Source organism: Berghia stephanieae, chromosome 1 (assembly GCF_034508935.2).
Source record: "Berghia stephanieae isolate SIO BIC M18660-M18661 chromosome 1, UCSD_Bste_1.3, whole genome shotgun sequence".
Lineage (NCBI taxonomy): Eukaryota > Metazoa > Mollusca > Gastropoda > Nudibranchia > Aeolidiidae > Berghia > Berghia stephanieae.
Window position 1 is genome coordinate 13612111 of NC_088360.1, and position 15000 is coordinate 13627110.

The 15000-nt window shown below is 31.0% G+C and overlaps 2 protein-coding genes across 2 annotated transcripts in view; one reads left to right on the forward strand and one right to left on the reverse strand.

Moving 5' to 3' along the window:
- The window catches only part of LOC144968549 (putative small nuclear ribonucleoprotein Sm D2), a 399977-nt gene that overhangs the window by 18251 nt on the left and 366726 nt on the right, over window positions 1-15000 (reverse strand). The gene's annotated exons all lie outside the window — the stretch shown is intronic.
- The window catches only part of LOC144968378 (uncharacterized), a 37402-nt gene continuing 26646 nt past the window's right edge, over window positions 4245-15000 (forward strand). Inside the window, exons 1-2 of the mRNA XM_078906667.1 lie at window positions 4245-4509; window positions 9327-9741. Of these exons, the coding sequence (XP_078762793.1) occupies window positions 4501-4509; window positions 9327-9741 (424 nt within the window). The 5' untranslated portion in view covers window positions 4245-4500. The remainder of the gene's footprint in view (window positions 4510-9326; window positions 9742-15000) is intronic.

Sequence of the window (15000 nt, forward strand, 5' to 3'; positions counted from 1 at the left end):
ACAAGTTAAGCTTGTGGTAGAAATCAACTAAAAGCGCATAAACATCCGTATCGTTACTAAGGACTTAACAACATAGGTCAGTGAAGCAGCATGCATTGTTTGTTGCATCATAATGACATCCGCTTCCTCGTGTGTCGTCTCCAAGTCTGTTCTTGTAGAGACTTTTCCATGGTTAATTTGGAGATAAACATTTTCGTGTCCTGTGATAAAGAGAAGCTTTTCGCATGGTTGAGCTCCAACCCTGGACATTAATTCAGCATAGTGTGTGCGGATCAAATGCTTTTTGTTCTCAGTACAAGCAAGAATTGAAGTTGAGATGACAAAGGAGTGAGTAATGTAAGTTGGTGTGCCGTTCGAACTTTTACACTGCGACCTTGTCGAGTAGCACTTTTGATGTTGAAATCATGTTATCTGTCAAAAACAAGGGGAAGGTCACTTCTGTCCATTTCGGCAATAAGAGTGTCCAAAAATTATTGACATAGTCCTGGATGGTTCCTTTGGATGTCAAGTTTACACAATAAAGAATGCGCATCCATCCAAGATCACAATCACACGAGCAGAGACAGTTTCTTGCAGATTTCTCTTCAGAGTGGCGTTTGCATTAGCAGTACGTATGGCTTCATAAAGATGTCGGAGTTTATATTTGAAGAGAGACTCCTAGTCTAAATCTCGACAAACCATTAATCCCATAGCATAACAATAGATTAAACTTATGTCGCAGCATAAAAATTCGAACGGCGCACCAACTTACATTACACAATCCTTTGCCTGCCTGCTCAATTCTACACCAGATTCACAACTCACAGATTTTGGATGGTTGAAGTTACCCTTAACCAAGTCACTTGCTCCAATCACAGTGCCAGTGCCAAGCAACACCTCAAGTGTACCACCGAGTTGTTAGACACTATGCAATGCGGATGTTCTCCTGAAAAAAAAACCTAGTGGATCATCAAAATGTGACTGTGATGCCCGTGCAGCTTCAATGCACAATAGTTTGTAAATGCCATGATCTTGAGAACTGTCAAAATCGCCTTCATCAAGCTACTTCCGTGTCAAACGGTGAGTCAAGCGACGAAGACATTGATGACGAGTGATTTAATTTTCAAGAGATACATGTCAGATATGCATTCTCCTTTTTTGGCCTTCAGCAATTAGCAATGTAAAAAAGTAAAGGAAAGTAAAACTAAAGAATCAATACAGGGCATGGTCTCTCATTATGGGGACTCTCTGCGTGTTTTCCACACAAAATTAGTCATTTTCATTATCCCAATTATACTTTTACCGCTGTAGACAATGGAAATATCAACAAATAGCATAAATATACAAAATTCTGTATTGGTCTTGTCAAGACTTTGAATTTGATACCAAACACGGCAACATTTGGGTTATTTTACGTGACGACCTTGGCATGACCTTGACCTTTTGGATATCTAAAATGCTAATAATTTGTCAACTATTCGGTCAATTAAAAAAAAAACAAGCATTTTTGCATTTAATTTGACTAAATCTTTCATTCTATACACTATAAAATGATTTCTGAAGATGTTAAAAAATGACCTTTTCGTGACCTTTGTGACGTAATTTCTCAAAATGCTAAATTTGCTCAAGGCAGCACTATTCAGATATTTAATCTAGAGCTGTTTAACTTTGATAAAATGCAAAAATAATTGGGCGAACTTTTTTAAAAATTATTTGGGGGGGGGGGGGGGGGGGTTCATAGTTTGGCAACCAGACTATTCCTTATTGACCATTACTAACCACCATAAGAGTTCCTGTTCTGAAATGAGATACAATGTTATGTCATCTAAAAAGAGATGAATGAATTTTGTGACGTCAACTATTTACATCTTGCACTTGCACATATGAATTCCTTATGCTGCATTTCCCACCTCTCTGACCAATTCAATTCGCTATGCCGAATTTGAAGAGCAATAATCCATATTTGCCCTTTAAACACTATATGAACTTTAGTTGATATGATGTTTGTTTTTCTACTATCCCAATTCATTATATGGGTCGATAAATTAACAACATGCAATTATACATTAAATATCTGTTTTCATGTCTTTCCATTTCTTTATATTTACTTTCATCCACTTTGTATAAAATATCATTTTCTAATTAATTGCAATACTCTGGAAAAAAACGTTTTTAAAACTCGTCCTTCAAATATCGATTCTGGATAAAATCTCTCTAGCCTGGGACTTCACGGACGAATTTTCTGGTCAAATTTTTAAATACGTGTTTTCCAAGGGTACGGTTAATATAATGTTGCTGTTTGGGTCCAATTATAAAATGGCTTGCAATCAGCTTACAAATCATTAAATAATATACGATTCTTTCATCTCTTCGTAATTATTAAACGAGTTATTTTTATTGTGTCCAATAACACAGCGAGCTTGCGAGTATGCGTTACTGCACGATAAAAATATAACGAGTTTAATAATTACGAAGAGATGAAAGAATACGTTTATTCCACCCCTACAAGTAAGATTATTAGATATTTTGTAACCAAATGGTATGGTATTATGTAGTACTTCTATTCACCATAATTTGTATCTTTCTCCTTCTGCTTGAATGACAATTTTACTCAAAACTAAAATCGTTGGATTTGTATTCAAGCTCACCACTCACCAAAAGATTATTTTTGATTGCCAATCAGTTGTCTTTTACACCCAATTTCGCTCAAATAAAATGGGCCAAAATATTCTGCGAATAAAACTTTTATTCCACTCGTTCAAAGCCTTATTCAAGGACTACGTATTTACTACGAAATGATAAGGTTTTCCAATGAGAGGGCTGGAATAATTTGATCTTAACCATTTCATTTTGTGTACGAAAAATAATAAATATCTTCCAATATTATATTAATATAATGTAGTTTCAATTTTAGAACGTTTTTTAACCGTCCATTGAACAAGGGAAAAAACTAAATATGTTTCCATACAATCACTAGTTACTTTAACGGATTTTAAACAATTCGCCAGTTCAATCGAACAAGGGAAATAATCAAACCAAAAAAAAATGCCTATTTCATAAAATCACGGTAACGGTGATTACTAACTGTTTGATATTTTTCAAAATTGAAACGTGCTGAAGCAAAACAATTTTCCAACGAATCATACACGTGACACCCATAATTGTCCCCAACTCGTTATTGACTTCTACTGTAGTACACGGGGAAAAAAACCATTTCATTTTGGCCAGAAAGTATTTCTCAAAACCAATCGGCAAGATGACCTCTGCAATCTGCGGCTTTGTATGACACTCGACATCTGGCCTATAGGTCTGTGATTCGAGTCCCGCGCTGAGCGGCGAAAAGTTGAGTTATATGGCTCTTTACTCACATTCTCGCAACACACTCAGATGCAAAATAAATACCTGGCCCGTAACAGCTTTGTCTCTGTCGGAAAAAAAATATCATTGCAAATCTCGTCTTACATGTTAAGTGTTACTGTTTGTTTTGGGGCATATTAATATGACCCTCAACTTGTCAAAACTCAAAATAATAAAATCTATATTTGGATTACATTATTTCGGGCTAAAAGAAAAAAAAGTATTTAATCATAGTACCCTACGTCAGTATGTAGTCAAACAACGGAAATGTATGGAACACAATGATGAATCATCATATTTACGTTAGATAGAGAGTTGTCACGACACTTGCAATAAAAGCGCCTAAGTGGCTATAAATTTGCCAACTCAAGTATAAATATTCTTTACAATAAATATTGTTTGATCCTTTCGATGTCAAATGAACAAATATTTCGCCTCCATTTTTTCCAAACAGCTCCCATTCTGAAACGTTATGAAATCGGTTCACGCTAAGAAACTACGTAGGCGCCAAAACAAATTTTATGATAACAAATTAAAGATCGATTTACTAGGTATGAACATTAGGTTGAAATTGTATTTTTGACACCTAAAAAATTAGGTACTTCGATGTCTCAATTATACACAATTTCCATTCGCGTTAATCTATTACTGAAAACAACCGCTTCTACCAAACATTTGAATTTTCGATAATAAAGTCTGTTATGGTTTTATTATTCCTTACTGAGACATAACGACCAAAGATAAAAGACCGCCACGTTACGCTTGAATAGAGGTACTTCATAAAGATGGCGAAATACGAAGCACTTGCTTCCCCTATTGGCTGGAAAATAGTCTCGGTTCATTGGGTGTCACTTGATTGCATTGGTAATTGTGTGAGGATATAAAAGAATAACTGAAATACGTAACCCCACACGCACACAAGGCGACTCACATACATTCATAAAATTGACACAAAGAGTACGCCCTCCCGCGGATCATAGCCCTTGAAGTTCATAAATGCGAGTGTCGATATTACTTTTATAAAGTGAAAACACATCGGGATGATAAGTTTAAAAGTGTCTGAAATTTTGCAATTTGTGTATTTTCTTAGATCAGGACATATTAAAGGGGGAAGTTAACTTCTTTGTCATCTCTTGTAATATATCTATCATTCTTGCTTTTGGAATGGAACCGGTGAGTGTTTTAAAAACGATAATCGATTCTATCTTATGAAATTGATCATGTAGTGGCGATGCCAAAGATCATCATTTACACCATCACCATCATAATTATCATCGGTAAAGTCATCATTGTCATCGTTGTAACAATCATTATCATCAACCTTCTCTTCTCTTTCCACTCCTTTATCTCGTTCCGATTCTCTCTCTCTCTCTCTCTCTCTCTCTCTCTCTCTCTCTCTCTCTCTCTCTCTCTCTCTCTCTCTCTCTCTCCCTTTTTTTTTTTTTGTTTTAACCAACGAGCCACCATCACCTTCCAGACCGATTTTTAACTCCTCGGAAAGACGTTTTGCTCGACCTGGCGACAATGGACTTTAAAATTGGTCCCTTAGTGTAAAGGGTCATGCCCCAACCAAAGCATTAATAAAATAACATGTGGTATAGGGCAAAATAGGATAAGATCCTTTGAATGCCCTTAATATTAATTAGTAATGCCATAAATCTATTGATTAAATATTACAATAACGATACACGTGGTAAAGATAGTATTTCAACTTAAATGTACTCATGTGGTGTACAAACATATATCTTTAACCGTGACATGCAAAGCGCGCACACAACCACACACACACACACACACACACACATACACACACGTATAGAAGATAACCATAATAATATAATAATGCATAATATATACATACAAGATTGAAAGCCATGTCAACAGCAGAGCAAACAAGTATTATTCGTCATATATAAATCTCCCATCATATAATTCCCTGTCTACTAACACCTTGAAATAATCCATAGATTTTGCATTCTTTGTTTCAAATTTCAAACTGTTCCATTTCTGAAAATGCTGTTCCGCATTCAATTCTTAAAACGTTAAGCGCACAGACCATGGTGTTTTACCGTGGATAGGCGCTTTAAAATTGTAATCTTATGAAATATATTTTATTCAACATTATGTCATGTTTATTTATTTATTCATCTATTTATTTATTTATTATGCTTTAATGAGAGCTAAGAAGAGTAAGAAGAGAAAAAAAATTATCTATCACCATTTGCAATAACCGTTCTATTCTTTACGTTTCTTACGATCTGCTGCTGTTGGGCGTGCAGTCACAAGGACAGGGCTTTTCATTGTAAACGTCAGACAAAAACGCGATTCGCTAAATTAATCAACGTTACACTAATAAAATCGTCTCTCTTTGAGTCTATTGTAAAGGATTGCTTTGAAAAGAATACAATAATATTGTGTATTTTATATAGATCCCAGTCACTATTCTTCAACAAAACATCTTGTAATAACATTTTGGACAGAGAACTAAACTTATACTTCATTATATCGACCGATCAAAATGACTCTCAACTTGTCAAAAATTCTCAAACCCGAGACTTCTTAACATTAGTTTTTGAGGTCTCGTGATTAAGAAATTTTGACATGCGAGAGTCATGTGAATCGGTCAGTATCTTATAAAGTGTCCATTTTATGATCAAAATATTTTTATAAAGCGTTTTGTCAATGTACGACAGAAATGCATTCCAGATTTTTATGATCAGATCACAGAAGTTCATAACGTTTAATCATATTTGCTAAGATATTCATCTCCGATGATATCAAACAAACTGTTCCATAATCAATGAATCTAGGCTATCATTGTGTTAAAATTATCTCCCGCTGGTTTAGTCAATCGGTTCACTATTTTATTGTTGATGCCAATGACAACAGTAACACAAAAAAACATGAGCTTTCATAGAGAGAAATTATCCACCAATTGTGCTCGAGGCGTTAAGAAGGAGTAGAAGTAGTAGTAGTAGTAGTAGTAGTAGTAGTAGTAGTAGTAGTAGTAGTAGTAGTAGTAGTAGTAGTAGTAGTAGAAGTAGTAGTAGTAGTAGTAGTAGTAGTAGTAGTAGTAGGAGGAGGAGGAGGAGGAGGAGGAGGAGGAGGGGAGGAGGAAATAAGAGTCAACATTTATTATTGTGTTCAATCATCAAAACTAAACAAATCAACCAAAAAAAAAAAAAAAAAGAAGAAGAAGAAAAAGAAGAAGAAGAGAGTCAAAAATGTACTTAGTTACTAAGAAAATGAAAGAAAGGAAAAACAGGAGACAAACGTAATAAGTACAAGCAGGAAACACCAAGCATTTTACGCATTCTATTCTTTCTTTGCTTTTTCTCCTCTCTAAAAACATTATCCTATTTAAGACATGAAAGTATGTCATGAATTAGGGGTAACCCAAAAACAGTTTCAAGAATTTCCTAGAAAAAGATCTTACCTTAGAATACATTAATCTTAACATTGTAACTTAAAGCGGCACACCCATAAATAGTTTATAAGTCTGCGACAGCACCGTAGGCACCTATAAAATATCAAATTTAGATGTTTTTATTCTCAGCAATGCTACCACATGGAGGTAGGCCCACGAACCTCAGTTCGAAGGTAAATAATATATCATTTATTGATATTATAATTGCATGATAGGCCTCACTCCTAGGATAGTTTTGGTATAATACATAGACATCAGCCAACACTCAATAATATTATATATATATATATATATATATATATATTAAATATATATATATATATAAATATTTCAAGTATAATTATGATCAGCTTCTACAATATTGTATATATATATATATATATATATATATATATATATATATATATATATATAATATATATATATAATCACAGTAATAAGTAATTGACCTCTTTCGCAATGACTTTTTAGGGGTCTCGATAGTTTAGTAGGACATAGGACATTCGCCTCACAAGCGAAGGTACATGTTGTGGCGGGTTGTGTGTTATTGTTGTGGGATCGAGTCCAACCGATAGCTCAAAGGTCTGGATTCGAACTAGTATGCGCGCTATGGCTCTCGTTACCAGCTGCACCACTCAACCTATATCACAAACGGCTCAGGTTTAATATGGGGTGTGATTAAGAATTGCCTTAGGGTCCCTTATAACTTAATTGTATTAATAACAAGTGAGTCAAGACAATAGTAACGCCCAAATGCAATAATAACAATTCTATACATAAAGTTTAATTAGATTGTTACAGGAAAAGATAGAAAGAATAAGTATTTATTTGTTATCAGGAAGAATAGCTCTAATTGAGTGGATCTAATTTATTATTTATTTATTTGTTTATTTTGGTATAATCATTTGTGTCTGTGGAAAATGCATTTGAGAATGGTATAAGCCCGTTTGGCTTATATTTATCCCGCCGGCTTGCTTGACTGAGGCAAATGTATCAGTTAGTTCCAGGGTTGGCGCCTGCTTTGCAGAGTTTTCTGGACATCACAACAGTGTGTTGTAGTTAAAGGCTGACATCAGGGGTTTACCACTGTTCAAGGACTGGGATGCAGGGATTCGGCACGACTGGGTGCTCCAATGACACGGAAAAGGACCAGGACCTTCAATTTAAGAGTTAAAACAACAAGGTCTTAGAGCCAATCGAGTTTTTCTTTCGCCATCGAATCGTCCTGAGCGACACATCATAATAGCCTTTATTTGCCGACAAAGGCAAGGAGAAGCAGTAACTCCATGATAATGGTAGTTAGTATATATATATATATATATATATATATATATATATATATATATATATATATATATATATATATTAAACATCAACTGACAGTCGAGCTATCTTACATGATGAGAATTTAACAGGGTTGTGTCCCTGGTATTTCTTTATTTATTTTTATTAATTATAATTGAGGTTATGATGTGTGGCCGGCGATTGGCGGTGGGGTACAGACATTCAAGCAATATACATATTGAATATAAATGAAATAATAACATAGATCATAAACAGCTGTTAACTATAAAATAAGATACATATAGATATAGTTTTGTGCAGGTATTCCAACTTACGAACATCCATGGAATAGCACAATTAAAATATATACACAAACTATAATAGTAATGCTAGATTAAATTGAATTCACAGGAATATCTCGTTCCACTTTGAATGTTAACCAATAATTCATTTTACCTCCAGCCGAGGGATGACAAACTTTTTTAAAGTTTGAAATTGGAGGGATAGCTCTTCTTTCTTGGGCTTCTTAGCGTGTGTGTGATTAGATTCAGAGATGAATTTGGTTTTATGAAATGGAAAAGAGCGTCTGAATTATGGGAATAGCCAATCAGAAGAATGTTCCTGTTTAAGATAGCCAATGATATCCATATGCTTTGATTAATACGGAGTAACGGAGAGTTACCGGAGAGCTAGACCTTAATTGTAATTTTAGCTACTCTTGAACGAGACAAGACCTCAGGGCATATGCACGTTGGAGTCTTGTTTGGAAAAAGTAATTAGCAGCAGGCATGAATACAATGGGCAGACAATTTGAACAGGTAAATAAGCCTTAAGCTGAAAGTGAGTGTTCCGTTATACAAAGGAAAGGTTTACCACCTAACGACCAAAATTTCCGTTAGAAAGATTTTTGAGCTTTATTGGAGAAAGGCTGTCTATGTTTTGATTATCTTACTGGAGGTGTTAGTCAAATATATGTCTCGTCCACTAGGTTTGAAGTGGTTTTAAAAGAGACGATGACGAATGATAAAGAAATCACGCAGTGAAAGAAAATCGTTCGTCACACATGTGACAGTTTCGGATTCAGTCGATATTTCTTTTCTGACCCCTCTGTTGCAAGCAATTGCCTCTGTCCTTTTAACACTTAAGAAATTGGGATAAACTACAGATCAATTGACCCCTGTCTGAAACACTTTCAAACTCTATATTTAATCTTTCAGGGTTTAAAAAATACCTTGAAAATATTGTAATGTAATCGACTTTAATCAAATCGCATTTTCAGATGGAATCTCAAAGATCTGTTGGATTCGATGAACAATCACTGTCATCCCAGTCTTCAGATCAAAGCAAATCCAAAGAAAAAAAGCCAAAGAGATTTAAGAAAATAGTTCGTAAGATCAGTGAACGGAGTCAAATTGTAACTCTTGAAAACAGTAATAAAGACAAAGCATCCGGGCCATTCTTTAATTTGAGCCGGGATCTCGATGTTGACCCCCACAATGACGTGGTGGAGAATTCCGCTGTATCGGACAAAGAGAGCAGTGTTACTTTAGAGGGATGTGAATATAAAGACGACGACGATGATGGTGGTGGTGGTGGCGATGATTTGTATGAAAGTGATTTAGACAATGACGAAGATCTGTATGGAGAGGTGCAAGATTCGGACTATGACACAGATTTGGATATCAACACACATAGTAAGTTGGTCCTTGGTTGTTTATTTTTTCTTTTATTCCATTATAAATAGAATACTTCGATATCATCTGATTATATGCTTTTAACATCACTTCGCACAGAAATAGTAAATAGTTTGCCTTAGTGAAAAGGAAGTATTATAATATATATATATATATATATATATATAATATATATATATATATATATATATATATATATATATATATATATTATATATATATATATATATATATATATATATAATATATATATATATATATATATATATATATATATATATATATATATATATTTATATATATATATATATAAGCCTTACAAGATATGTATGCTTTCCTAGAGAATGAACCCCACGCATATGACTGAATGCATATTCATGACTTTAAGAATTACGCTCTCAAGATCAGAAAAATATTGGGTTAATTTACCAATATTTTTCTGATCTTGATATGGTATTTCTTCGTTAGGACTACTGCTGATTGCGTTTCACAATGTTATATTATTTGGCCACACACCGGTCATTTGTAACTTTATTTCAATTTCAAACAGTACAAGATGATTGTAGGACTTTACCTATAAGTACAAGTACTAACCCTCTTCTTACAATATCCGTCAATGTCGTATGCCAGGTTTTCATTTACACTTGAGTCGATAGGAGTAATATTGAGTAAAATTCATTTATCAAGGTTAGGGCGCAATGATCACACTTCTTGACGATTGACTTAGTCAAGAGACTGGGCACAGCGCAAATTCGACAATCGGCGCCATTTTGCTTCGAGGGCGAGCCGTCCTGTGTCCTGTTTTTATTCTTTATCAATCCATCACTACTCAAAAGCAGCGTTGAGGTTGATAGTGATATACTCCATAAACCACATGAGGTAAAATCGACCCGACAGGTCTTTGTCTTATAAATTCATTCATACGAAGATGACATTTTGGAAGATGATGTCCGTGCACTTAATTCAAAATCGAATGGAAATGTGCTTAGATTAAAAATGCTGTAAATAATAATACACGGCTAGTATATCTAGCCCTACATGGACATATTCCTAATCAGAATAAGTCGATTTGATTTGGTCTGTTTTAAAACTTAACTAATATTAAGATAAATATTTTTTTTTAAATTGGAAGATAGTATTCTGAAACAATCAAAGAGAACCTGGATTTTTTAAGAGTCTTAAATTGTTTGTTTGTTTTGTTGTAGTTGTTATTATTGTTGTTGTCGCTTAAACTGTTTGTTTCTTTGGGGGGGGGGGGGGAATTGTTGGTTTTTTCCTTTTTGTTTTATTTTGTTTTGTTGTTGTTGTTGTTGTTGTTGTTGTTGTTGTTGTTGTTGTTGTTATTGTTGCTGTTGTTGTTGTTTTCTTTTTATTTATTTTTATTTGGGTTTTTTTGGGGGGTGTGTTTGTTTTTAATTTTGATTTTTGTTTTTTAATTGCAAAAGATATGTTCAACTTCAATCTTTACATGGTCAACGATTTGCGCTCATGATTCTAAAATATGCAATATTTAAATAGTCGTGATACGATGGCTTGTCAACAATTTATGGTCATTATTAATGCTAAAATATATGTTGAGAGAGAGCATGATTAAAATACGCCTTCCACAAACTTGGAAATATTAATTGCTAGACACCTTCTATTTTTTTGCAAGGGGGGGGGGGGGGGGTATCGGGGAAAAAAGGACAACATTCTGATTGTTAGCTATTATAATATTACTAAATCATATCGGATAATAAACTAGATACTCTACTGGAATTGGGGAATGAAAACTGTATAATAAGGTTACAAGGTGGAAATTTTGGTTTATCGGTCGGCAAGGCAGACGGTGCGTTTTAATCCTCAACAAATGCTTTCAAAAACAGTGTTGTGTTCTTTACATGCGCAGAGCGTAGCACACCCACTTCACGGGAAATAATATTAATGTAGATTAGAATGATAGTAATAATACCAATAATAATGAAAATAATGATAATAATAACAACAACAACAACAACAATAATAATAATAATAATAATAATAATAATAATAATAATAACAGCCAACACAACAAGAACAACAACAACGATGATTATTATGATAATAATGATGATGATGATGATGATGATGATGATGATGATGATGATGATGAATATGATGATAATATAATAATAAATAATAATAATAATAATAATAATAATAATAATAATAATAATAATAATAATAATGATAACGATAATAACCATAATGATAAAATCAATAATAATAGTAATAATGATAATAAATAATAATAATAATAATAATAATAATAATAATAATAATAATAATAATAATAATAATAATAATAATAATAATGAGGATGATGATGATGATGATGATGATGATGATGATGATGATGATGATGATGATGATGATAATGATAATGATAATAATAATAATAATAATAATAATAATAATAATAATAATAATAATAATAATAATGATAACGATAATAACCATAATGATAAAATCAATAATAATAGTAATAATGATAATAATAATAATAATAATAATAATAATAAAAATAATAATAATGAGGATGATGATGATGATGATGATGATGATGATGAAGATGGTTATGATGAATATGATGATAATAGTAATGACAATATTACTGATAATAATAATAATAATAATAATAATAATAATAATAATAATAATAATAATAATAATAATATAATAATAATAATAATAATAATAATAATAATAATAATAATAATAATAATAATAATAATAATAATAATAATAATAATAATAATAATAATAATAATAATAATAATAATAATAATAATAGTAATACAAACATAAGAATGGAGTTATATTTAGGTAGGCTTAGAAAAACTTTACTTTCTATTATTAGATTACCATTCCTTTAATAGCATTCTCTTTGAATTCATTTCAAATTAGTGAATACGTGTCTTTCAACCTTTTGTCATGTAGCCACTTATTATAAAAGCTGATTGATTTAATCTTCGTGACTCACTTCTCTCAAGAACTTTCGCATAGACGGCCATAATATTCCTATTATCCATATTTTCGAGATTTACATCTTACTCTCGGGTCTTTGAAATTATTCTTAGTTCATTATATCTGGTTTCGATGATTAAAGTAACATGACATTGGATATTATTTGCATTTTGTATATTAATCAATTGAAAATCTCGAATGTATAAAGTTGATCATATCAAATGAATGTCTACATAGCGAAAATTATACCACGAAAATTGACAATGACACTTATTTGTGTATTAGATAGTATTTAATAACATGAAATCGTCATTATAATATTAGAATGAATGTTGTTTATATAACTTTGAAAAATTGTATCAATGCATGAAAGTTTCGCAGAGCATTTAAAGAGTCTTTAAAACTTATTATCTCTTAGAGGATGCGATACGATACGTTACGCTAGCATTGTTTTATTATTATTATTATTATTATTATTATTATTATTATTATTATTATTATTATTATTATTATTATTATTATTATTATTATTATTATTATTATTATTATTATTATTATTATTATTATTATTATTATTATTATTATTATTATTATTATAATGCGTAATTTCTAAAGCGCCCCTTTCCACCAAGAGTGCTCGGAAGCGCTAATACATATGCACATGCCATGATATATATTATTCAATAAAATCAATAAAATCACTCACAGAAAACTGAAAGAAAGAACAGAGAATTATGGTGTCTGCTTTCTGCTGAAATAGCATTCCACACAGAGGGAGCAGAATGTGCGAAAGCACGTCGTGAAAAATTCGACTGAAGAATCAAACGGTTCACATAGAATAATAGTATATAATAAATAATAATAATAAATATAATAATAATAATAAATAATAATAATAATAATATAATAATAATAATATAATAATAATAATAATAATAATAATAAAATAATAATAATAATAATAATAATAATAATAATAATAATAATAATAATAATAAATAATAATAATAATAATAATAATAATAATAATATAATAATAATAATAATAATAATAATAATAATAATAATAATAATAATAATAATAATAATAATAATAATAATAATAATAATAATATAATAATAATAATAATAATAATAATAATAATAATAATAATAATAATAATAATAATAATAATAATAATAATAATAATAATATAATAATATAATAATAATAATAATAATAATAATAATAATAATAATAATAATAATAATAATAATAATAATAATAATAATTAATAAATAATAAATAATAATAATATAATAATAATAAATAATAATAATAATAATATATAATAATAATAATAATATAATAATAATAATAATAATAAATAATAATAATATAATATATAATAATAATAATAATAATAATAATAATAATAATAATTAATAATATATAATAATAATAATAAATAATAATAATAATAATAATAATAATAATAATAATAATAATAATAATAATAATAATAATAATAATAATAATAATAATAATAATAATAATAATAATAATAAAGAGCGTTTGCTATTTATTTCTGACCTTTGCTTGTTTATATTAACAATAAATTTTGGCTACAACAACAGCTGCATAATATATTACATTGAAAGCTTGATACAATTTTCAATCCTTTGAACTTTAAAAGACAAATGTTCAGAATGACCTCATTATGCACCAGTTTACACGTCTGCCGTCAGAGGTTCAGAAGATCGTTGTCTGGTCTTGTAATAGGAGGTGATCAATTATTATTCTGGATCAGTTTACACACTTTACATCACTCCACTCAGGTGCGAATGAATACATAACGGTATCTGGTCTTATAACAAAATGAAGATATTTTTTTGTCATGTCAGAAATTGCATGGGTGATCAGTTATCACCCTGGCTCAGTTAACACACAGAACATCACTACATCAGGTGTGAACGAGTACCTGACTTAGGCAGTGACGGATATTGTAAGAATTTTAGTAATGTCTTATAGGCGATATGTATTAAGTAAAATGGAAAATTGGTTTCCTCCGACCTGCTGGAGGGAATGAATGGAGCATCTTTTTACACATTGAGTATGATGAATCCATAAAAATGCCCTTTGTTTATATTAACCAGTTAACTGTCGTACTCTTGAAAAACGCATTGCAAAATCTGGCCACAAAACTTGTCCTTCAAATATCGATCAAGTTAAATGACCCTCATCTTGGCAACGAACTCTCAAACTTAGAACTTCGCGAAGATAGTGTAAATTTT